The following is a 24,999-nucleotide window of genomic DNA, read 5'->3' as shown; positions in this document are numbered from 1 at the left end:
CCCATTAGTTCCTGGGGTTTCCTATGGATCCCCATTAGTTCCTGGGGTTTCCTATGGATCCCCATTAGTTCCTGGGGTTTCCTATGGATCCCCATTAGTTCCTGGGGTTTACTATGGATCCCCATTAGTTCCTGGGGTTTACTATGGATCCCCATTAGTTCCTGGGGTTTCCTATGGATCCCCATTAGTTCCTGGGGTTTCCTATGGATCCCCATTAGTTCCTGGGGTTTCCTATGGATCCCCATTAGTTCCTGGGGTTTCCTATGGATCCCCATTAGTTCCTGGGGTTTCCTATGGATCCCCATTAGTTCCTGGGGTTTCCTATGGATCCCCATTAGTTCCTGGGGTTTCCTATGGATCCCCATTAGTTCCTGCCATGGCAGCAGCTACTCTTAATTCCAACTGAATCCATTATTAGGCTAAATTCAGAGCTGTTATTTGGTCTCGGGTAAATCGGAAACATCTCATCCTAGGTAAGCCAGCCACTCCTACAGCCATTATATCCACACTCACCCATGACTCCACAAGAGAAGAGTGCTGTCCCCTGAAGGCTCATGGTCTCTGCCTTGATCTGTGGAAACACAAGACATCACATCAGGAAACAACACCTGCCTTTGGGTTGGAAAGCCCCTCCGCCAAGTCACCTCCCCTCAACACTGGAGCTTAACGTTCTGTCACCAAGTCACCTCCCCTCAACACTGGAGCTTAACGTTCTGTCACCAAGTCACCTCCCCTCAACACTGGAGCTTAACGTTCTGTCACCAAGTCACCTCACCACTGGAGCTTAACGTTCTGTCACCAAGTCACCTCACCACTGGAGCTTAACGTTCTGTCACCAAGTCACCTCAACACTGGAGCTTAACGTTCTGTCACCAAGTCACCTCAACACTGGAGCTTACCGTTCTGTCACCAAGTCACCTCAACACTGGAGCTTAACGTTCTGTCACCAAGTCACCTCCCCTCAACACTGGAGCTTAACGTTCTGTCACCAAGTCACCTCACCACTGGAGCTTAACGTTCTGTCACCAAGTCACCTCACCACTGGAGCTTAACGTTCTGTCACCAAGTCACCTCAACACTGGAGCTTAACGTTCTGTCACCAAGTCCCCTCACCACTGGAGCTTAACGTTCTGTCACCAAGTCACCTCACCACTGGAGCTTAACGTTCTGTCACCAAGTCACCTCACCACTGGAGCTTAACGTTCTGTCACCAAGTCACCTCACCACTGGAGCTTAACGTTCTGTCACCAAGTCACCTCACCTCAACACTGGAGCTTAACGTTCTGTCACCAAGTCACCTCAACACTGGAGCTTAACGTTCTGTCACCAAGTCCCCTCAACACTGGAGCTTAACGTTCTGTCACCAAGTCACCTCTCCACTGGAGCTTAACGTTCTGTTACCAAGTCACCTCAACACTGGAGCTTAACGTTCTGTCACCAAGTCACCTCCCCTCAACACTGGAGCTTAACGTTCTGTCACCAAGTCACCTCCCCACTGGAGCTTAACGTTCTGTCACCAAGTCACCTCAACACTGGAGCTTAACGTTCTGTCACCAAGTCACCTCACCACTGGAGCTTAACGTTCTGTCACCAAGTCACCTCACCACTGGAGCTTAACGTTCTGTCACCAAGTCACCTCCCCACTGGAGCTTAACGTTCTGTCACCAAGTCACCTCCCCACTGGAGCTTAACGTTCTGTCACCAAGTCACCTCAACACTGGAGCTTAACGTTCTGTCACCAAGTCACCTCAACACTGGAGCTTAACGTTCTGTCACCAAGTCACCTCAACACTGGAGCTTAACGTTCTGTCACCAAGTCACCTCAACACTGGAGCTTAACGTTCTGTCACCAAGTCACCTCCCCTCAACACTGCAGCTTAGCGTTCTGTCACCAAGTCACCTCAACACTGGAGCTTAACGTTCTGTCACCAAGTCACCTCAACACTGGAGCTTAACGTTCTGTCACCAAGTCACCTCACCACTGGAGCTTAACGTTCTGTCACCAAGTCACCTCAACACTGGAGCTTAACGTTCTGTCACCAAGTCCCCTCACCACTGGAGCTTAACGTTCTGTCACCAAGTCACCTCACCACTGGAGCTTAACGTTCTGTCACCAAGTCACCTCACCACTGGAGCTTAACGTTCTGTCACCAAGTCACCTCACCACTGGAGCTTAACGTTCTGTCACCAAGTCACCTCACCTCAACACTGGAGCTTAACGTTCTGTCACCAAGTCACCTCCCCACTGGAGCTTAACGTTCTATCACCAAGTCACCTCTCCACTGGAGCTTAACGTTCTGTCACCAAGTCACCTCTCCACTGGAGCTTAACGTTCTGTCACCAAGTCACCTCCCCTCAACACTGGAGCTTAACGTTCTGTCACCAAGTCACCTCCCCACTGGAGCTTAACGTTCTGTCACCAAGTCACCTCACCACTGGAGCTTAACGTTCTGTCACCAAGTCACCTCAACACTGGAGCTTAACGTTCTGTCACCAAGTCCCCTCAACACTGGAGCTTAACGTTCTGTCACCAAGTCACCTCCCCACTGGGGCTTACCGTTCTGTCACCAAGTCACCTCACCTCAACACTGGAGCTTAACGTTCTGTCACCAAGTCACCTCAACACTGGAGCTTAACGTTCTGTCACCAAGTCCCCTCAACACTGGAGCTTAACGTTCTGTCACCAAGTCACCTCAACACTGGAGCTTAACGTTCTGTCACCAAGTCACCTCAACACTGGAGCTTAACGTTCTGTCACCAAGTCACCTCACCTCAACACTGGAGCTTAACGTTCTGTCACCAAGTCACCTCAACACTGGAGCTTAACGTTCTGTCACCAAGTCACCTCTCCTCACCACTGGAGCTTAACGTTCTGTCACCAAGTCCCCTCACCACTGGAGCTTAACGTTCTGTTACCAAGTCACCTCACCACTGGAGCTTAACGTTCTGTCACCAAGTCACCTCAACACTGGAGCTTAACGTTCTGTCACCAAGTCACCTCAACACTGGAGCTTAACGTTCTGTCACCAAGTCACCTCAACACTGGAGCTTAACGTTCTGTCACCAAGTCACCTCCCCACTGGGGCTTACCGTTCTGTCACCAAGTCACCTCCCCTCAACACTGGAGCTTAACGTTCTGTCACCAAGTCACCTCCCCACTGGGGCTTACCGTTCTGTCACCAAGTCACCAAGTCACCTCAACACTGGAGCTTAACGTTCTGTCACCAAGTCACCTCAACACTGGAGCTTAACGTTCTGTCACCAAGTCACCTCAACACTGGAGCTTAACGTTCTGTCACCAAGTCACCTCAACACTGGAGCTTAACATGCCGTCTGTACATACACAGCACTCTACACAATGAAACAGGAAGTGTAAGCTAGCATCCCCTACCCCCTAGAAATGTAATGCAAAGATATGGTCTACTGCAAACCACAGAAACAATAGTGTCTACCAGTGTGTGTGTGTGTGTGTGTGTGTGTGTGTGTGGTGTTTTTGTAGGTCTATGTAAATGTGGCATGAAAGAGGACGTTGGAGACTGCAGCTGTGGAATGGATTCCCCCTGGGCACATCTAAAATGGCGTCTTATCCACTACATATTGGCCCATAGGGCTCCGGATCTAAAATGGCGTCTTATCCACTACATATTGGCCCATAGGGCTCCGGACCAAAGTCATGTGACTGTATTAGAAATAGGGTGCCCTTTAAAAAGACACAGTCCTAGTAAGTCCAGTCTCCACTTTAAAAATTGAGGATCAGTCTCCTGAGACTGGGCATGACGATGACGTTTCACATGGACAGAGGGAAAACCTCATGTCCACATTACAGGGAGAATTTTCACTCTGAACACTTCCCTTCTCCGGTGAGAAAACATGAGTCAGAGTTGACCAGCCTTGTTGTTTCTAAAGGTTGAGTGATATAGTCCACTACTGTTGACCAGAACCCTATGGGCCCGGGCCAAAAGTAGTGGACTTTATAGATAACGGCCCTTTGTTTTTCAGAAGAGTAATGAATGGAAGGAAACAAGAGGCTTCCGGAATGGAAGGAAACAAGAGGCTTCCGGAATGGAAGGAAACAAGAGGCTTCTGGAATGGAAGGAAACACGAGGCTTCTGGAATGGAAGGAAACACGAGGCTTCCGGAATGGAAGGAAACACGAGGCTTCCAGAATGGAAGGAAACAAGAGGCTTCCGGAATGGAAGGAACTACATGACACAGCCTTCCTTCAGTCCCACTTCAGTTCAACCATGATTCAATGTGATAAAAACTATCCTTTTAAATCGAGTAATGTTCAGATAATGTAAGAGCGTTTTCCATCACTTCCTGAATGGAAATGATAGTAGGAGAAAGCAACCCAAGGGAAGTCGGGCCTAAGTCCATTAGTAAAAGCTTACAGCATCAAACCCAGCCGCAGTAATCACAGGAAGCATCCCAAATGGAACAGCCATATTCCCTTTATAGTGGAATAGGTTGATGGTCTGTATAGTGGAATAGCTTGATGGTCTGTATAGTGGAATAGCTTGATGGTCTGTATAGTGGAATAGCTTGATGGTCTGTATAGTGGAATAGGTTGATGGTCTGTATAGTGGAATAGGTTGATGGTCTGTATAGTGGAATAGGACAAATCTATCATTTATTATACTGTAAGGGCGTAAACTGTTCCATCTTTGGGATGGTGAAGAATGTGGCAGTGAGATTAGACGGCGTCAAGACGTTATTCTACACTGGGCTTGGTGTTTCCTACCAACTGACAGGATGGTTGACACTGGGCTTGGTGTTTCCTACCGACTGACAGGATGGTTAACACTGGGCTTGGTGTTTCCTACCGACTGACAGGATGGTTAACACTGGGCTTGGTGTTTCCTACCAACTGACAGGATGGTTAACACTGGGCTTGGTGTTTCCTACCAACTGACAGGATGGTTGACACTGGGCTTGGTGTTTCCTACCAACTGACAGGATGGTTGACACTGGGCTTGGTGTTTCCTACCAACTGACAGGATGGTTAACACTGAGCTTGGTGTTTCCTACCGACTGACAGGATGGTTAACACTGGGCTTGGTGTTTCCTACCGACTGACAGGATGGTTGACATCATACTGACTAAACACTGGGCTTGGTGTTTCCTACCAACTGACAGGATGGTTAACACTGGGCTTGGTGTTTCCTACCAGCTGACAGGATGGTTAACACTGGGCTTGGTGTTTCCTACCAGCTGACAGGATGGTTAACACTGGGCTTGGTGTTTCCTACCGACTGACAGGATGGTAAACACTGAGCTTGGTGTTTCCTACCGACTGACAGGATGGTAAACACTGAGCTTGGTGTTTCCTACCAACTGACAGGATGGTTGACACAGTACAAACATACAATCACATAGGATATATGCAAATAACAAAGTCATATACAAAGGTGTGTGTGTGTGTGTGTGTGTGTAGAATTCTCACCAGCTCCAAATCGGTCTCTTTGACTTTACATCGTCGACACCCGGCTTCTTTTCCAGTAATGTTGTGTAAATGATCACCATGGCAACGCCGCCCCACATCTCTGCTGCCACACTCTATTCCAGGGCATTTGGGCTGTGAACCTGGTTGGTGATGGAGGCCATCTTGACGATCCTCAGCACCTCCTGGAATGTCTACTTCCTGTCCCTCCTCTGTCGCAGGAGACAAAGGGATTAGAATCCTGTTCGTTTCTGGAGTTCAGGACCTTGTTTCTCAACAACCCTCAACCCTGACCTCAACCATGCCCCAGGAATACCTGACATGATGACTCCTTGCTGTCCCCAGTCCACCTGACCGTGCTGCTGCTCCAGTTTCAACTGTTCTGCCTTATTATTATTCGACCATGCTGGTCATTTATGAACATTTGAACATCTTGGCCATGTTCTGTTATAATCTCCACCCGGCACAGCCAGAAGAGGACTGGCCACCCCACATAGCCTGGTTCCTCTCTAGGTTTCTTCCTAGGTTTTGGCCTTTCTAGGGAGTTTTTCCTAGCCACCGTGCTTCTACACCTGCATTGCTTGCTGGTTTGGGGTTTTAGGCTGGGTTTCTGTACAGCACTTTGAGATATCAGCTGATGTACAAAGGGCTATATAAATACATTTGATTTGATGACCCAGCTGAACTGTGGGGCGGTCAGTCAGAATCCCTGAAGGGGCTTCCTCTCAAGGGGCTTCCTCTAAAGGGGCTTCCCCATAAGCCTGATCTAGGATCTGTTTGCAATGGAAATGACAGTGATCATGGGAGTTGGTGACACCGTACAAACTGATCTGGGACCAGACTACTGCATCTCTCCAGTGCTGATTTAAGCTCTCTGGCAGCTCAGCTCAGACAGACACAGTCATCAGTCTCATCAGAATTTGAGGTCTCCGACGACACACTCTTGTAGATACCAAAAAGGAGAAAAGCAGTGGTTGGACAAGATCCATTCATTCCAGAACCACAGTAGGAGATGAGGACTGCACAGAGGGAGGGGTCAGAGAGGAGGAGGACTGCACAGAGGGAGGGGTCAGAGAGGAGGAGGACTGCACAGAGGGAGGGGTCAGAGAGGAGGAGGACTGCACAGAGGGAGGGGTCAGAGAGGAGGAGGACTGCACAGAGGGAGGGGTCAGAGAGGAGGAGGACTGCACAGAGGGAGGGGTCAGAGAGGAGGAGGACTGCACAGAGGGAGGGGTCAGAGAGGAGGAGGACTGCACAGAGGGAGGGGTCAGAGAGGAGGAGGACTGCACAGAGGGAGGGGTCAGAGAGGAGGAGGACTGCACAGAGGGAGGGGTCAGAGAGGAGGAGGACTGCACAGAGGGAGGGGTCAGAGAGGAGGAGGACTGCACAGAGGGAGGGGTCAGAGAGGAGGAGGACTGCACAGAGGGAGGGGTCAGAGAGGAGGAGGACTGCACAGAGGGAGGGGTCAGAGAGGAGGAGGACTGCACAGAGGGAGGGGTCAGAGAGGAGGAGGACTGCACAGAGGGAGGGGTCAGAGAGGAGGAGGACTGCACAGAGGGAGGGGTCAGAGAGGAGGAGGACTGCACAGAGGGAGGGGTCAGAGAGGAGGAGGACTGCACAGAGGGAGGGGTCAGAGAGGAGGAGGACTGCACAGAGGGAGGGGTCAGAGAGGAGGAGGACTGCACAGAGGGAGGGGTCAGAGAGGAGGAGGACTGCACAGAGGGGTCAGAGAGGAGGAGGACTACACAGAGGGGTCTGAGAGGAGGAGGACTGCACAGAGGGGTCTGAGATGAGGACTACACAGAGGGGTCTGAGATGAGGAGGACTACACAGAGGGGTAAGAGATGAGGACTGCACAGAGGGGTCTGAGGAGGAGGACTGCACAGAGGGGTCTGAAGATAGCAGGAGATGAGATGAGGACTGCACAGAGGGGTTGGGTGAAGAGAGGGTCAGATGAATGACAGAACAACTGCAGAGAGGGGAGAGCTGGGGAGAGAGGATAGAGGGAGTAGAGAGCAGGGAGAGAGCTGTTGTCTGTGGAACAAAAGGCGCGTTGTCTTGATCATAGTGAACAGAGAGGAGAAACAATACGAGAGAGGAGAGAAGTCAGAATATAAACTCATCACAAGACTGCAGGGGGGCTGACTGACCATGGTGACCGTGTGATCTCCATCACTAGGCCTAACAGTGATCACATCAAGTCACAGCAACTTGAGCCGGGACGTCACACCATTTCCTGGTTGATAACATTCTACTAGGTTGCCAAATTGGTCTCCCGAGTGATGCAGTGGACTGTATCGCAACCGGGCCGTGATCGGGAGTCCCACAGGGCGGCGCACAATTGGCCCAGCGGCGTCCGGGTTAGAGTGTGTACCATCTAAACCGCTGGGAAATATCTTGTCAAATAAACAAAAATATTATATTTCTCATCCGTTTGAAACTGGTGTACAAAACCAAAAGATATTTAAGAACGTGAAGCCTAGAAATACACATAGAACAGATCTTACCGCTTCTTAGACTGGCTTTCAATAAGAACGACAGATCTATAACTCACATTTCTATGAGAATTTGATCAGGTCAGATTTGTTTTTATTATTATTATTTTTTTTACATATTGCAACTTTAAATATTTGTAATGCTTTTAAAAAAAGAGCTAAATTGGCTCTGGACTGGACACCAGCTGGTAACATGGGGCCCTCAGTAAGTTGACTGGACACCAGCTGGTAACATGGGGCCCTCAGTAAGTAGACTGGACACCAGCTGGTAACATGGGGCCCTCAGTAAGTAGACTGGACACCAGCTGGTAACATGGGGCCCTCAGTAAGTAGACTGGACACCAGCTGGTAACATGGGCCCCTCACTAAGTAGACTGGACACCAGCTGGTAACATGGGGCCCTCAGTAAGTAGACTGGACACCAGCTGGTAACATGGGGCCCTCAGTAAGTAGACTGGACACCAGCTGGTAACATGGGGCCCTCAGTAAGTAGACTGGACACCAGCTGGTAACATGGGGCCCTCAGTAAGTTGACTGGACACCAGCTGGTAACATGGGGCCCTCAGTAAGTAGACTGGACACCAGCTGGTAACATGGGGCCCTCAGTAAGTAGACTGGACACCAGCTGGTAACATGGGGCCCTCAGTAAGTAGACTGGACACCAGCTGGTAACATGGGGCCCTCAGTAAGTAGACTGGACACCAGCTGGTAACATGGGGCCCTCAGTAAGTAGACTGGACACCAGCTGGTAACATGGGGCCCTCAGTAAGTAGACTGGACACCAGCTGGTAACATGGGGCCCTCAGTAAGTAGACTGGACACCAGCTGGTAACATGGGGCCCTCACTAAGTGGACTGGACACCAGCTGGTAACATGGGGCCCTTAGTAAGTAGACTGGACACCAGCTGGTAACATGGGGCCTCAGTAAGTAGACTGGACACCAGCTGGTAACATGGGGCCCTCACTAAGTAGACTGGACACCAGCTGGTAACATGGGGCCCTCACTAAGTAGACTGGACACCAGCTGGTAACATGGGCCCTCAGTAAGTAGACTGGACACCAGCTGGTAACATGGGGCCCTCACTAAGTGGACTGGACACCAGCTGGTAACATGGGGCCCTCAGTAAGTAGACTGGACACCAGCTGGTAACATGGGGCCCTCACTAAGTAGACTGGACACCAGCTGGTAACATGGGGCCCTCAGTAAGTAGACTGGACACCAGCTGGTAACATGGGGCCCTCACTAAGTGGACTGGACACCAGCTGGTAACATGGGGCCCTCACTAAGTAGACTGGACACCAGCTGGTAACATGGGGCCCTCAGTAAGTAGACTGGACACCAGCTGGTAACATGGGGCCCTCAGTAAGTAGACTGGACACCAGCTGGTAACATGGGGCCCTCAGTAAGTAGACTGGACACCAGCTGGTAACATGGGGCCCTCAGTAAGTAGACTGGACACCAGCTGGTAACATGGGGCCCTCAGTAAGTAGACTGGACACCAGCTGGTAACATGGGGCCCTCAGTAAGTAGACTGGACACCAGCTGGTAACATGGGGCCCTCAGTAAGTAGACTGGACACCAGCTGGTAACATGGGGCCCTCACTAAGTGGACTGGACACCAGCTGGTAACATGGGGCCCTCAGTAAGTAGACTGGACACCAGCTGGTAACATGGGGCCCTCAGTAAGTAGACTGGACACCAGCTGGTAACATGGGGCCCTCAGTAAGTAGACTGGACACCAGCTGGTAACATGGGGCCCTCACTAAGTGGACTGGACACCAGCTGGTAACATGAGGCCCTCAGTAAGTAGACTGGACACCAGCTGGTAACATGAGGCCCTCAGTAAGTAGACTGGACACCAGCTGGTAACATGGGGCCCTCAGTAAGTAGACTGGACACCAGCTGGTAACATGGGGCCCTCAGTAAGTAGACTGGACACCAGCTGGTAACATGGGGCCCTCACTAAGTAGACTGGACACCAGCTGGTAACATGGGGCCCTCACTAAGTAGACTGGACACCAGCTGGTAACATGGGGCCCTCAGTAAGTAGACTGGACACCAGCTGGTAACATGGGCCCCTCACTAAGTAGACTGGACACCAGCTGGTAACATGGGGCCCTCACTAAGTAGACTGGACACCAGCTGGTAACATGGGGCCCTCACTAAGTAGACTGGACACCAGCTGGTAACATGGGGCCCTCACTAAGTAGACTGGACACCAGCTGGTAACATGGGGCCCTCACTAAGTAGACTGGACACCAGCTGGTAACATGACAGACTGTAAAAACTAAAGTAACCAAGGGACAGGGCACATTAATAAACAGGTCTGTCAACGTGCCAGTTTTAACCAGCGAGCCTCTCGACAGCGGTAGACAGGGGGCGTTAGAAGTTGTGACGTCTCTCTGGGCTTGATGTGCGATGGAGAACGGAGACCAAGACTTCTTCCTCTGTGGTCACAGTCAGCCTTTCAAACAGCGGCATTTCTGAGGTGTGTGAAGTTGCTGAAACGGCGAAGGCCGTCGCACTGAAAACACCAGAGAGAAACAACTGGGTCTAGAGGAAACCACAGTGCCAAATGAGGACAGGAGGATGGATATACACAACAGTGTAGAATGCTCTGAGCCGAGTCACCCTGGGGGCTGATCGGAGGAGAGCCGAGTCACCCTGGGGGCCGATCGGAGGAGAGCCGAGTCACCCTGGGGGCCGATTGGAGGAGAGCCGAGTCACCCTGGGGGCCGATCGGAGGAGAGCCGAGTCACCCTGGGGGCCGATCGGAGGAGAGCCGAGTCACCCTGGGGGCCGATCGGAGGAGAGCCGAGTCACCCTGGGGGCCGATCGGACCAGGTCGCAGTTGTAAATGAGAACTTGTTCTCAACTGGCCTACCTGGTTAAATAAAAATAAAACTACTGGTCATTAGTAGAAAGCAAACTACTGACCAGAAGCTGTAAGCAGCAAATCTAATGTACAACTTTTAAAAAGGGATAATGTGAGAATCTGGCTAGTTAGCATTGGCTCTCAAAACCACCCCTTACTTCCTTCATACTGCACACAGAGACAAAAACAAAACGCTACCCACTAGTTCATCTGACGCCGGGTCCCGCCAGAGCCCCGCCAGAGCCCCGGCCGTGTCCCGCCAGAGCCCCGCCAGAGCCCCGGCCGTGTCCCGCCAGAGTCCCGGGGACTGGGTCAAACCGTCTCAGGATTGTAGCCCTCGTCTGTACTGTAGCCTAATCCTAGTGTCTGCTAGCTAGGCAGTGCGCCTGCCTACCTGAGGAAGGCCCAACAACTTCATCCCAGGTGATGAAGTCTAGCCCAAATCACCCATTTATGCTACTGCTAGCTGGTGATCAAGTAGCCTGGTCCCAGATCAGCTTCTGCCATCCTCTAAGGTCATTGTCATAAGTGTGAGAATGACCATAGGAGTTGGCAAAACAGATCTGGGACCAGACTAGGAGGCTAGTGCTTGAGAGGAACCAGTCATGTTTCCTGAAAAGTCTCTACTAGCTAACTCTGTTCCTATTGGCTGCTGGTGTATTTCTTTCAGCGCTGCTTTCAGCTTGAAAAAGGATCCACACGTCCATCTCATGCCCATTGGTTCATAGGCCCTAGACGTCTTCCTATGTCCTGATGGTCTATGTTGACATGGTATGTAGTACAGGACAGGAACAGAGGGAACAATGAAAAGACTGAGGAAAGAAAACCAGCTCAGACCGGTTCAGACCTTTGGTTGCTGCATCAGCAAATCACTGTTGTGAAATGAAAATACCCGTACCTTGAGACTTGAAAAGTTAGGCCTGGGGTCGGGGGAACGTGTTGTAGGATACAGAACCTTGAGAAGTTAGGCCTGGGTTCGGTGAACGTGTTGTAGGATACAGAACCTTGAGAAGTTAGGCCTGGGTTCGGTGAACGTGTTGTAGGATACAGAACCTTGGCAGTTAGGCCTGGGGTCGGTGAACGTGTTGTAGTAAAATTTGTCAAAGCAGGATTTGTGGTGGTTACAGTGCTCTGGAGATAACAGTACATCAATTAGTCCTATTGTTTGGCAGGCTATATGCTATAGGCTAACCAAACCACATTACAGAGAGGAGACAACTGGGCATCATCTTGTGTTTCCCCGAAGTTGACTTGGGGACACGACACTATAACTCTCCCATTTGAATGCCAGTCTACCAAACCGAAACATCTAGGTTGGATGCACCCTCACCTTGCGGTGCTGCGAGCTACACTACTTCTTATAAAACTATAAGGACTCTAAGAGGGCTCCAGCTATGCATCTGGTTCTAACTTGCTAGCTAAGCGGCTAGATGTCAACATCAAGCTTCTTGGTTACAGCAGAGATATTCAACCCCCCCCTTCTGGAGCAAGTTCCCCTGTTGCCTAAATTGTTTTGTGCGTCAAAAACAATGAGCCGTGTCAGAGAGACTAGTGGAACACAGTAATGGTTTAGGAGACCCGGAGCCGTGTCAGAGACTAGTGGAACACAGTAATGGTTTAGGAGACCCTGAGCCGTGTCAGATACTAGTGGGACACAGTAATGGTTTAGGAGGCCCTGAGCCGTGTCAGAGACTAGTGGAACACAGTAATGGTTTAGGAGGCCCTGAGCCGTGTCAGAGACTAGTGGAACACAGTAATGGTTTAGGAGACCCTGAGCCGTGTCAGAGACTAGTGGGACACAGTAATGGTTTAGGAGGCCCTGAGCCGTGTCAGAGACTAGTGGGACACAGTAATGGTTTCATAAGCATGCAGCTGCCCCAGCCACTTACCATAAACACAAAGACCCACCCAGCAAGCCTATGCATGGCAGCCAAGGCAGAGAGGCCTGCTTTTAGTGGGTTTACTTTATATAAAGAAGGCCTACAGCCTGCAATAGCAGCACTGTATGTGGGTTAGGAAACAACAGCACCAGCACCGGGTGGGTCAGGAAGCAGCAACAACGGCACCGGGTGGGTTAGGAAGCAGCAACAACGGCACCGGGTGGGTTAGGAAGCAGCAACAACGGCACCGAGTGGGTTAGGAAACAGCAACAACGGCACCGGGTGGGTTAGGAAACAGCAACAACGGCACCGGGTGGGTTAGGAAGCAGCAACAACGGCACCGGGTGGGTTAGGAAACAGCAACAACGGCACCGGGTGGGTTAGGAAACAGCAACAACGGCACCGGGTGGGTTAGGAAACAGCAACAACGGCACCGGGTGGGTTAGGAAACAGCAACAACGGCACCGGGTGGGTTAGGAAGCAGCAACAACGGCACCGGGTGGGTTAGGAAACAGCAACAACGGCACCGGGTGGGTTAGGAAACAGCAACAACGGCACCGGGTGGGTTAGGAAACAGCAACAACGGCACCGGGTGGGTTAGGAAACAGCAACAACGGCACCGGGTGGGTTAGGAAACAGCAACAACGGCACCGGGTGGGTTAGGAAACAGCAACAACGGCACCGGGTGGGTTAGGAAACAGCAACAACGGCACCGGGTGGGTTAGGAAACAGCAACAACGGCACCGGGTGGGTTAGGAAACAACGGCACCGGGTTGGTTGACGTCTACACAGGCCTCCATGGTTCAGAAACAAGAGAATGGCGGAGGTCTTTAAAAACAACATGTCTTTCCACCAGCCCTGTCAATGTCTACATGAATATTCATGCCCGTTAAAGTAACAGGGCCAACCTACACTGCAGGTAGAGCAGGCCTATTGATACCATGGGAAGGCTGCATCCTATTCCCCTATAATCGTCCACTACTTTGAGCCCTATGGGCCCAAAAGTAGTGCACTATAAAAGGGAACAGGGCACCATTTAGGACACAGGCCTTAAGCCTAACATTTTAGAAAAGTGACTTGTCGGCATTAGGCCAAATATCTCATCCAAGGGAAGATGAGGTACTGTGAGAGAGACTCTAGAGACACTCCCAAACAACCTTTAAAAAATAAAATAAAAAAGTCTAACTGCATTGTCACTGACCTATTTAAATAGTGTACATGGACAAAAACCCACTAGAGTCATCTCAACATTCAGTTCCTGCTGCCTCAGCTAAAAACGGAGCCTTATGACTGTAACAACTAAACCACAACTGACAACATATTCTACCAGCCAGCCGTGATAAAGATCAAGAGGTGTAAGACCACATGTTTAATGTACGACTCAAACGCCTGGCTGTTTACCATGAACGACCCACTCTCTCTCTCTCTCTCTCTCTGGCTCCTGTTTACCATGAACGATTTTTTTTCTCTCTCTCTCTCTCTCTCAATGAATATGACAAGGCTTAACTAGCTAAATACGACCCAAGCAACCCACAAACTATCTAGGCCTGACTGTTTACCATGAACGATCCCCCCTCTCTCTCTGGCTCCACTTCCTCAATGAACATGACAAGGCTTAACTAGCTAAATTACAGCCCAAGCAACCCACATAAACTATCTAGGTCCGGTTGTTTCCAAAGTCCCTCTGATAAAGGAAAGAAGTTTGGCAGGCAGGCTGGTGTTGCAGAAGCCCACCGAATGTTACAATGAGGCTATAGAGCACGCACACATTTTAACCTTGAGGGGGAAAGGGCCACAAACTGCTATATACTATCTAGGTCTGGTTGTTTCCAAAGTCCCTCTGATAAAGGAAAGAAGTTTGGCAGGCAGGCTGGTGTTGCAGAAGCCCACCGAATGTTACAATGAGGCTATAGAGCACGCACACATTTTAACCTTGAGGGGGAAAGGGCCACAAACTGCTATATACTGTAGTAACACAATATGAAGAGACCTGCTTCTAAAATCTCTCTCAGCAAAAAAAAAAAAGTACAGTATTGAGATACAAGCTAAATATCATGGTCCTTCCACATCGTTGTTATGGAGAAAGTTGAATAGCAAGCCGACATCCTGTCGTTGACCACATTACAGCTGCACGTTATATTGGATAGCATGTCAACCCGACCTACCTGAGAGGAACATTATCCATTATGAACATTCTCTAATGCTAAAATAAGTTCTGAATAAGTTGAAATGATAACATCTATAAAAACGCTGCTTGATACTTTATATGGCCCAAAGATATATGTTCCTGTCACACGGGATCTGCTTGTCAAACTCACGGGATGAAAACGATACTAACAATGCGCCCGATTAATTACAACAACCATTCAAAAGTTTTAAAAAACAACAACTCTCGTATTTCCTACAGTTCATTGCGGGTTGATTTTGATTTAAAGGGGAAACGCAGCAGTACAGAAGCCCGAGTTCAGACACATCTCTCCTCTCGTCAACACAATGACATGGTTTAGAAAACAGAAAGGCATCTCACAGAGCAGGACTTTCCAACATAACACCACTAGCTAGCAGACTGCTATAGTAGAGGCCCTGGTTGTCATGGGCAGCCCGTAACAACTAGTTACTACTGAGTCCAAGTTATGTTCCTCGAAGGCAGAGGCAGTAAACACATTTTAGTTGTTTTTTTTTTACAGAAAAGTGTTATTCGCAGTACAATAAAGAGCATTCAACCTCCATTTCTTTGACAGTTGTGGGAAAAAGGTTGCTACGTTTCATCACATCAATTGCTAATTAAAATGTTACAATTTTAATCAAACAACTACCTCATGAACATCTTCACTAGCATGCCGGTTGTTTTTCTATACTTTACTAACTAGGCTGCACAACCGGCTGGACAAAGTAGAGCAAAGTAGAAAACGTTGTAGCTGACTTTTTCTAACTTTCTTACATAATAACAGTTTCCTTCCTATCAGAAGACATAGTTACATTGCAAGCTTAATGACTGAATAAAATAACTTGTTAAATCGTACAAACACAATTATTGCTTTAACATAAGCCTACATCGGGGTACGCATGTTTACTAGTAGCTAGCTTTTTATGCAGCCTGCTAGATGGCTTAGTAGTTAGCAGCACAGTCAACTAGATGGCTTGGTAGCTAGATGCACAGTCAGCTAGATGGCTTGGAAGCTAGATGCACAGTCAGCTAGATGGCTTGGTAGCTAGATGCACAGTCAGCTAGATGGCTTGGTAGCTAGATGCACAGTCAGCTAGATGGCTTGGTAGTTAGCTGCACAGTCAGCTAGATGGCTTGGTAGTTAGCAGCACAGTCAGCTAGATGGCTTGGTAGCTAGATGCACAGTCAACTAGATGGCTTGGTAGCTAGATGCACAGTCAGCTAGATGGCTTGGTAGCTAGCAGCACAGTCAGCTAGATGGCTTGGTAGCTAGATGCACAGTCAACTAGATGGCTTGGTAGCTAGCAGCACAGCCAGCTAGATGGCTTGGTAGTTAGCAGCACAGCCAGCTAGATGGCTTGGTAGTTAGCAGCACAGCCAGCTAGATGGCTTGGTAGTTAGCAGCACAGTCTGCTAGATGGCTTGGTAGCTAGCAGCACAGTCAGCTAGATGGCTTGGTAGCTAGCAGCACAGTCAGCTAGATGGCTTGGTAGCTAGATGCACAGTCAGCTAGATGGCTTGGTAGCTAGATGCACAGTCAGCTAGATGGCTTGGTAGTTAGCTGCACAGTCAGCTAGATGGCTTGGTAGTTAGCAGCACAGTCAGCTAGATGGCTTGGTAGCTAGATGCACAGTCAACTAGATGGCTTGGTAGCTAGATGCACAGTCAACTAGATGGCTTGGTAGCTAGATGCACAGTCAGCTAGATGGCTTGGTAGCTAGCAGCACAGTCAGCTAGATGGCTTGGTAGCTAGATGCACAGTCAACTAGATGGCTTGGTAGCTAGCAGCACAGCCAGCTAGATGGCTTGGTAGTTAGCAGCACAGCCAGCTAGATGGCTTGGTAGTTAGCAGCACAGCCAGCTAGATGGCTTGGTAGTTAGCAGCACAGTCTGCTAGATGGCTTGGTAGCTAGCAGCACAGTCAGCTAGATGGCTTGGTAGCTAGCAGCACAGTCAGCTAGATGGCTTGGTAGCTAGATGCACAGTCAGCTAGATGGCTTGGTAGCTAGATGCACAGTCAGCTAGATGGCTTGGTAGTTAGCAGCACAGTCAGCTAGATGGCTTGGTAGTTAGCAGCACAGTCAGCTAGATGGCTTGGTAGTTAGCTGCACAGTCAGCTAGATGGCTTGGTAGTTAGCAGCACAGTCAGCTAGATGGCTTGGTAGCTAGATGCACAGTCAACTAGATGGCTTGGTAGCTAGATGCACAGTCAGCTAGATGGCTTGGTAGCTAGCAGCACAGTCAGCTAGATGGCTTGGTAGCTAGATGCACAGTCAACTAGATGGCTTGGTAGCTAGCAGCACAGCCAGCTAGATGGCTTGGTAGTTAGCAGCACAGCCAGCTAGATGGCTTGGTAGTTAGCAGCACAGCCAGCTAGATGGCTTGGTAGTTAGCAGCACAGTCTGCTAGATGGCTTGGTAGCTAGCAGCACAGTCAGCTAGATGGCTTGGTAGCTAGCAGCACAGTCAGCTAGATGGCTTGGTAGCTAGATGCACAGTCAGCTAGATGGCTTGGTAGCTAGATGCACAGTCAGCTAGATGGCTTGGTAGTTAGCTGCACAGTCAGCTAGATGGCTTGGTAGTTAGCAGCACAGTCAGCTAGATGGCTTGGTAGCTAGATGCACAGTCAACTAGATGGCTTGGTAGCTAGATGCACAGTCAACTAGATGGCTTGGTAGCTAGATGCACAGTCAGCTAGATGGCTTGGTAGCTAGCAGCACAGTCAGCTAGATGGCTTGGTAGCTAGATGCACAGTCAACTAGATGGCTTGGTAGCTAGCAGCACAGCCAGCTAGATGGCTTGGTAGTTAGCAGCACAGCCAGCTAGATGGCTTGGTAGTTAGCAGCACAGCCAGCTAGATGGCTTGGTAGTTAGCAGCACAGTCTGCTAGATGGCTTGGTAGCTAGCAGCACAGTCAGCTAGATGGCTTGGTAGCTAGCAGCACAGTCAGCTAGATGGCTTGGTAGCTAGATGCACAGTCAGCTAGATGGCTTGGTAGCTAGATGCACAGTCAGCTAGATGGCTTGGTAGTTAGCTGCACAGTCAGCTAGATGGCTTGGTAGTTAGCAGCACAGTCAGCTAGATGGCTTGATAGCTAGATGCACAGTCAACTAGATGGCTTGGTAGCTAGATGCACAGTCAACTAGATGGCTTGGTAGCTAGATGCACAGTCAGCTAGATGGCTTGGTAGCTAGCAGCACAGTCAGCTAGATGGCTTGGTAGCTAGATGCACAGTCAACTAGATGGCTTGGTAGCTAGCAGCACAGCCAGCTAGATGGCTTGGTAGTTAGCAGCACAGCCAGCTAGATGGCTTGGTAGTTAGCAGCACAGCCAGCTAGATGGCTTGGTAGTTAGCAGCACAGTCTGCTAGATGGCTTGGTAGCTAGCAGCACAGTCAGCTAGATGGCTTGGTAGCTAGCAGCACAGTCAGCTAGATGGCTTGGTAGTTAGCAGCACAGTCAGTTAGATGGCTTGGTAGTTAGCAGCACAGCCAGCTAGATGGCTTGGTAGTTAGCAGCACAGTCAGCTAGATGGCTTGGAAGTTAGCAGCACAGTCAGCTAGATGGCTTGGTAGCTAGATGCACAGTCAGCTAGATGGCTTGGTAGTTAGCAGCACAGCCAGCTAGATGCACAGTCAGCTAGATGGCTTGGTAGCTAGATGCACAGTCAGCTAGATGGCTTGGTAGTTAGCTGCACAGCCAGCTAGATGGCTTGGTAGCTAGCATCACAGCCAGCTAGATGGCTTGGTAGCTAGCAGCACAGCCAGCTAGATGGCTTGGTAGCTAGCAGCACAGCCAGCTAGATGGCTTGGTAGTTAGCAGCACAGCCAGCTAGATGGCTTGGTAGTTAGCAGCACAGCCAGCTAGATGGCTTGGTAGTTAGCAGCACAGTCAGCTAGATGGCTTGGTAGTTAGCAGCACAGCCAGCTAGATGGCTTGGTAGTTAGCAGCACAGTCAGCTAGATGGCTTAGTAGTTAGCAGCACAGTCAGCTAGATGGCTTGGTAGTTAGCAGCACAGTCAGCTAGATGGCTTGGTAGTTAGCAGCACAGTCAGCTAGATGGCTTGGTAGTTAGCAGCACAGTCAGCTAGATGCATTGGAAGTTAGCTGAACAGCCTGCTAGATGGCTTGGTAGTTAGCTGCACAGCCTGCTAGATGGCTTGGTAGTTAGCTGCACAGCCTGCTAGATGGCTTGGTAGTTAACTGCACAGCTACTTATTCTACTACCTAGAATCTCATAGCTAAAATGTATAACTATAGTAGCTAAACAGTGTTACAACTCACGAGAATTAAGCTGCACATCTCGATGGGTCCCAATGTCTGTCTGACTCCCACACCAACTTACAGTTCGAAATGCAGAATCATCTTCCAAATGTTTTTTGTTGCAAAAAACATAGCTACTGCAACAACAACAAGACAAAGCATTGAGTTCAAACTTCCCGTGCTGCATGGACACACACCCAGGGGACTGAACTCTCACAACTACCAGACATTGAGCCAGTGTCTGAATTTACACGCTGTGACGACATGCACTTTGGAGCGAACCATTTATGAGTCGTAGGGGTGGTCGGGTTTACTCATTAAATATCATGATATTAAGGTTGTCGCGCATTTAGATATACATTATGTGGTTATGACTGTTTTGATACGGTCAATAATCAAAAGTATGTAAAGATAGTGAGAGATACTGTATCAGACTTTACCGATCACATAGCGGCCGCCTCACCTTAACGATGGTCTCATCCGCACCGCAGTAATCGAAAGCACATAAAAAAATAAGTCCGATTTAAAGGTTTGTAATAGTTGTTGACTGACCGTAAACAACTTTGTGAAAAAGTAGGTCATATGTACAAGGATTACACAATGCACATGTATGTGTAAACCACGATAAAGGATTATGTTATGGGTTGGGATGATGTCACTAGAATACCACCAGATATTTGCATAATGTTATGCAGTATGTCAATAGAACACTTGTTTTTAGTCCAGGAAAAGTTGCAAATGTGGTCCAATTTATTTGAGGGTTAACTTCAATTCACCACTAGTCATGTTTCATTATTTATCCTTGATTAGAGGAGTAACGGAACGCCAATTCTAAATAAAAAAAATACTTCCTAACAGCTTCTACCCTCAAGCCATAAGACTCTTGAGGACTATTTGCGTATTCCTGTCTGGTGGTAATGGGGCTACCATGGGTGTACCAGGGTACACGTCAGTGTTCATACCTTTCTGTGTGGCGGTAATGGGGTTACCGTGGTAACACGTCAGAGTGTTCATACCTTCCTGTCTGGTGGTAATGGGGTTACCGGGGTAACATATGAGAGAGTTCATACCTTCCTGTGTGCTGGTAATGGGGTTACCGTGGTAACACATCGGAGTGTTCATACCTTCCTGTGTGGTGGTAATGGGGTTACCGTGGTAACATGTCAGCGTGGGCATACCTTCCTGTCTGGTGTCCCATGTACAACAGGAGTTCTCTGATCCTGGTCCAGAACACACAGGTTTCCTCCCTCCCCATATTGACTGATCCTGGTCCAGAATACACAGGGTTTCTCCCTCCCCCATATTGACTGATCCTGGTCCAGAATACACAGGGTTTCTCCCTCCCCCATATTGACTGATCCTGATCCTGGTTCAGAATACACAGGGTTTCTCCCTCCCCATATTGACTGATACCTGATCCTGGTTCAGAATACACAGGGTTTCTCCCTCCCCATATTGACTGATCCTGGTCCAGAATACACAGGGTTTCTCCCTCCCCATATTGACTGATCCTGGTCCAGAATACACAGGGTTTCTCCCTCCCCATATTGACTGATCCTGGTCCAGAATACACAGGGTTTCTCCCTCCCCATATTGACTGATCCTGGTTCAGAATACACAGGGTTTCTCCCTCCCCATATTGACTGATACCTGATCCTGGTCCAGAATACACAGGGTTTCTCCCTCCTCATATGGACTGATCCTGGTCCAGAATACACAGGGTTTCTCCCTCCCCATATTGACTGATACCTGATCCTGGTCCAGAATACACAGGGTTTCTCCCTCCCATATTGACTGATACCTGATCCTGGTCCAGAATACACAGGGTTTCTCCCTCCCCATATTGACTGATCCTGGTCCAGAATACACAGGGTTTCTCCCTCCCCATATTGACTGATCCTGGTCCAGAATAAACAGGGTTTCTCCCTCCCCATATTGACTGATCCTGGTCCAGAATACACAGGGTTTCTCCCTCCCCATATTGACTGATCCTGGTCCAGAATACACAGGGTTTCTCCCTCCCCATATTGACTGATCCTGGTCCAGAATACATACACAGGGTTCCTCCCTCCACATATTGACTGATCCTGGTTCAGAGACATCAGTATCAAGCCTGTCTGTCAGAGTGTCTGGTCTCTCTCCATTCAGAGACATCAGTATCTATCAGTCAGAGTGCCAGGTCTCTGTCCATTCAGAGACATCAGTATCAAGCCTGTCTGTCAGAGTGCCAGGTCTCTCACCGTTCAGAGACATCAGTATCTGTCTGTCAGAGTGCCAGGTCTCTCTCCATTCAGAGACATCAGTATCAAGCCTGTCTGTCAGAGTGCCAGGTCTCTGTCCATTCAGAGACATCGGTATCAAGCCTGTCTGGTCTCTGTCCATTCAGAGACATCGGTATCATGCCTGTCTGTCAGAGTGCCAGGTCTGTCTCCATTCAAGACATCAGTATCAAGCCTGTCTGGTCTCTGTCCATTCAGAGACATCAGTATCAAGCCTGTCTGGTCTCTGTCCAATCAGAGACATCAGTATCAAGCCTGTCTGTCAGAGTGCCAGGTCTCTGTCCATTCAGAGACATCGGTATCATGCCTGTCTGTCAGAGTGCCAGGTCTGTCTCCATTCAGAGACATCAGTATCTATCTGTCAGAGTGCCAGGTCTCTCTCCATTCAGAGACATCAGTATCAAGCCTGTCTGTCAGAGTGCCAGGTCTCTCTCCATTTAGAGACATCAGTATCAAGCCTGTCTGTCAGAATGCCAGGTCTCTCTCCATTCAGAGACATCAGTATCAAGCCTGTCTGTCAGAGTGCCAGGTCTCTGTCCATTCAGAGACATCAGTATATATCTGTCAGAGTGCCAGGTCTCTCTCCATTCAGAGACATCAGTATCAAGCCTGTCTGTCAGAATGCCAGGTCTCTCTCCATTCAGAGACATCAGTATCAAGCCTGTCTGTCAGAGTGCCAGGTCTCTCTCCGTTCAGAGACATCAGTATCAGACCTGTCTATCAGTCTGGACTCCATCACATCATCATGCAAGTCTCCATGTGCTGGCTCCATACATGTTTCTGGGAACAAATAGTGACTGTTTTTTTTTTAAAACCAATGGCAGTTAGTATAGGTAATATCTGAAACACAAACATGTTGAAGTTTGAACAAATCAGACTAAACCTACCTAATTCCTAATTCTGTTCTCCCCATCGACAACCGTTGGTGAGCAGGCAAGAGGTAAGGATTGGAGGTGAGGTCTTTGCCAGAGCCCCATTGATGGGCATTGGAAGAGTAGACCAGCTCTTGGCCCATTCATCAAAGATACTGGTTGGTCACACCCATGACATTATCAGTAGTGGTTATGATAGGCCTGCTGGAACCAACCCGATCGCTGAGGTCACCTTTCACTTATCAGTAGTGGTTAATGTCATTATCAGTAGTGGTTAATGTCAGAACCTCATGCAGGAAGTAATGGTCCTAGCTCCAGAACCTCATGCAGGAAGTGATGGTCCTAGCTCCAGAACCCCATGCAGGAAGTAAAGGTCCTAGCACCAAAACCTCATGTAGGAAGTAATGGTCCTAGCTCCAGAACCCCATGCAGGAAGTAATGGTCCTAGTTCCAGAACCCCATGCAGGAAGTAATGGTCCTAGCTCCAGAACCCCATGCAGGAAGTAATGGTCCTAGTTCCAGAACCTCATGTAGGAAGTAAAGGTCCTAGCTCCAGAACCCCATGCAGGAAGTAATGGTCCTAGCTCCAGAACCCCATGCAGGAAGTAATGGTCCTAGCTCCAGAACCTCATGCAGGAAGTAATGGTCCTAGTTCCAGAACCCCATGCAGGAAGTAATGGTCCTAGCTCCAGAACCCCATGCAGGAAGTAATGGTCCTAGCTCCAGAACCCCATGCAGGAAGCAATGGTCCTAGCTCCAGAACCTCATGCAGGAAGTAATGGTCCTAGTTCCAGAACCCCATGCAGGAAGCAATGGTCCTAGTTCCAGAACCCCATGCAGGAAGTAATGGTCCTAGTTCCAGAACCTCATGTAGGAAGTAATGGTCCTAGCTCCAGAACCCCATGCAGGAAGCAATGGTCCTAGCTCCAGAACCCCATGCAGGAAGCAATGGTCCTAGCTCCAGAACCTCATGCAGGAAGTAATGGTCCTATTTCCAGAACCCCATGCAGGAAGCAATGGTCCTAGTTCCAGAACCCCATGCAGGAAGTAATGGTCCTAGCTCCAGAACCCCATGCAGGAAGCAATGGTCCTAGTTCCAGAACCCCATGCAGGAAGTAATGGTCCTAGCTCCAGAACCCCATCCAGGAAGTAATGGTCCTAGTTCCAGAACCTCATGTAGGAAGTAAAGGTCCTAGCTCCAGAACCCCATGCAGGAAGTAATGGTCCTAGTTCCAGAACCCAATGCAGGAAGTAATGGTCCTAGCTCCAGAACCCCATGCAGGAAGCAATGGTCCTAGCTCCAGAACCCCATGCAGGAAGCAATGGTCCTAGTTCCAGAACCCCATGCAGGAAGTAATGGTCCTAGTTCCAGAACCCCTTGTAGGAAGCAATGGTCCTAGTTCCAGAACCTCATGCAGGAATAAAGGAAGTAATGGTCCTAGCTCCAGAACCCCTTGTAGGAAGCAATGGTCCTAGTTCCAGAACCCCATGCAGGAATAAAGGAAGTAATGGTCCTAGTTCCAGAACCCCATGCAGGAAGTAATGGTCCTAGTTCCAGAACCCCTTGTAGGAAGCAATGGTCCTAGTTCCAGAACCCCTTGTAGGAAGCAATGGTCCTAGTTCCAGAACCCCATGCAGGAAGTAATGGTCCTAGTTCCAGAACCCCATGCAGGAAGTAATGGTCCTAGCTCCAGAACCCCATGCAGGAAGCAATGGTCCTAGTTCCAGAACCCCATGCAGGAAGTAATGGTCCTAGCTCCAGAACCCCATCCAGGAAGTAATGGTCCTAGTTCCAGAACCTCATGTAGGAAGTAAAGGTCCTAGCTCCAGAACCCCATGCAGGAAGTAATGGTCCTAGTTCCAGAACCCAATGCAGGAAGTAATGGTCCTAGCTCCAGAACCCCATGCAGGAAGCAATGGTCCTAGCTCCAGAACCCCATGCAGGAAGCAATGGTCCTAGTTCCAGAACCCCATGCAGGAAGTAATGGTCCTAGTTCCAGAACCCCTTGTAGGAAGCAATGGTCCTAGTTCCAGAACCTCATGCAGGAATAAAGGAAGTAATGGTCCTAGCTCCAGAACCCCTTGTAGGAAGCAATGGTCCTAGTTCCAGAACCCCATGCAGGAATAAAGGAAGTAATGGTCCTAGTTCCAGAACCCCATGCAGGAAGTAATGGTCCTAGTTCCAGAACCCCTTGTAGGAAGCAATGGTCCTAGTTCCAGAACCCCTTGTAGGAAGCAATGGTCCTAGTTCCAGAACCCCATGCAGGAAGTAATGGTCCTAGTTCCAGAACCCCATGCAGGAAGCAATGGTCCTAGTTCCAGAACCCCTTGTAGGAAGTAATGGTCCTAGTTCCAGAACCCCATGCAGGAAGCAATGGTCCTAGTTCCAGAACCCCATGAAGGAAGTAATGGTCCTAGCTCCAGAACCTCAAGCAGGAAGTAATGGTCCTAGCTCCAGAACCCCTTGCAGGAAGTAATGGTCCTAACTCCAGAACCCCATGCAGGAAGCAATGGTCCTAGTTCCAGAACCTCATGTAGGAAGTAAAGGTCCTAGCTCCAGAACCCCATGCAGGAAGTAATGGTCCTATTTCCAGAACCCCATGCAGTAAGTAATGGTCCTAGCTCCAGAACCCCATGCAGGAAGTAATGGTCCTAGTTCCAGAACCTCATGTAGGAAGTAAAGGTCCTAGCTCCAGAACCCCATGCAGGAAGTAATGGTCCTAGTTCCA

General features: G+C 49.4%; 1 protein-coding gene across 1 annotated transcript in view; it reads right to left on the bottom strand.

Annotated features, from left to right (window-relative positions):
• The window catches only part of LOC110510774 (protein FAM53B), a 30,502-nt gene extending 11,223 nt beyond the window's left edge, over positions 1–19,279 (bottom strand). Inside the window, 4 exon segments of the mRNA XM_036959889.1 lie at positions 514–571; positions 5,444–5,508; positions 5,511–5,652; positions 19,141–19,279. Coding sequence (XP_036815784.1) covers positions 514–571; positions 5,444–5,508; positions 5,511–5,541 — 154 coding nt within the window. The 5' untranslated portion in view covers positions 5,542–5,652; positions 19,141–19,279.
• Between the last annotated feature and the right edge of the window lie 5,720 nt (positions 19,280–24,999).

This window comes from Oncorhynchus mykiss, chromosome 23, assembly GCF_013265735.2.
Source record: "Oncorhynchus mykiss isolate Arlee chromosome 23, USDA_OmykA_1.1, whole genome shotgun sequence".
Lineage (NCBI taxonomy): Eukaryota > Metazoa > Chordata > Actinopteri > Salmoniformes > Salmonidae > Oncorhynchus > Oncorhynchus mykiss.
This window is presented reverse-complemented; position numbering and strand designations above follow the sequence as displayed.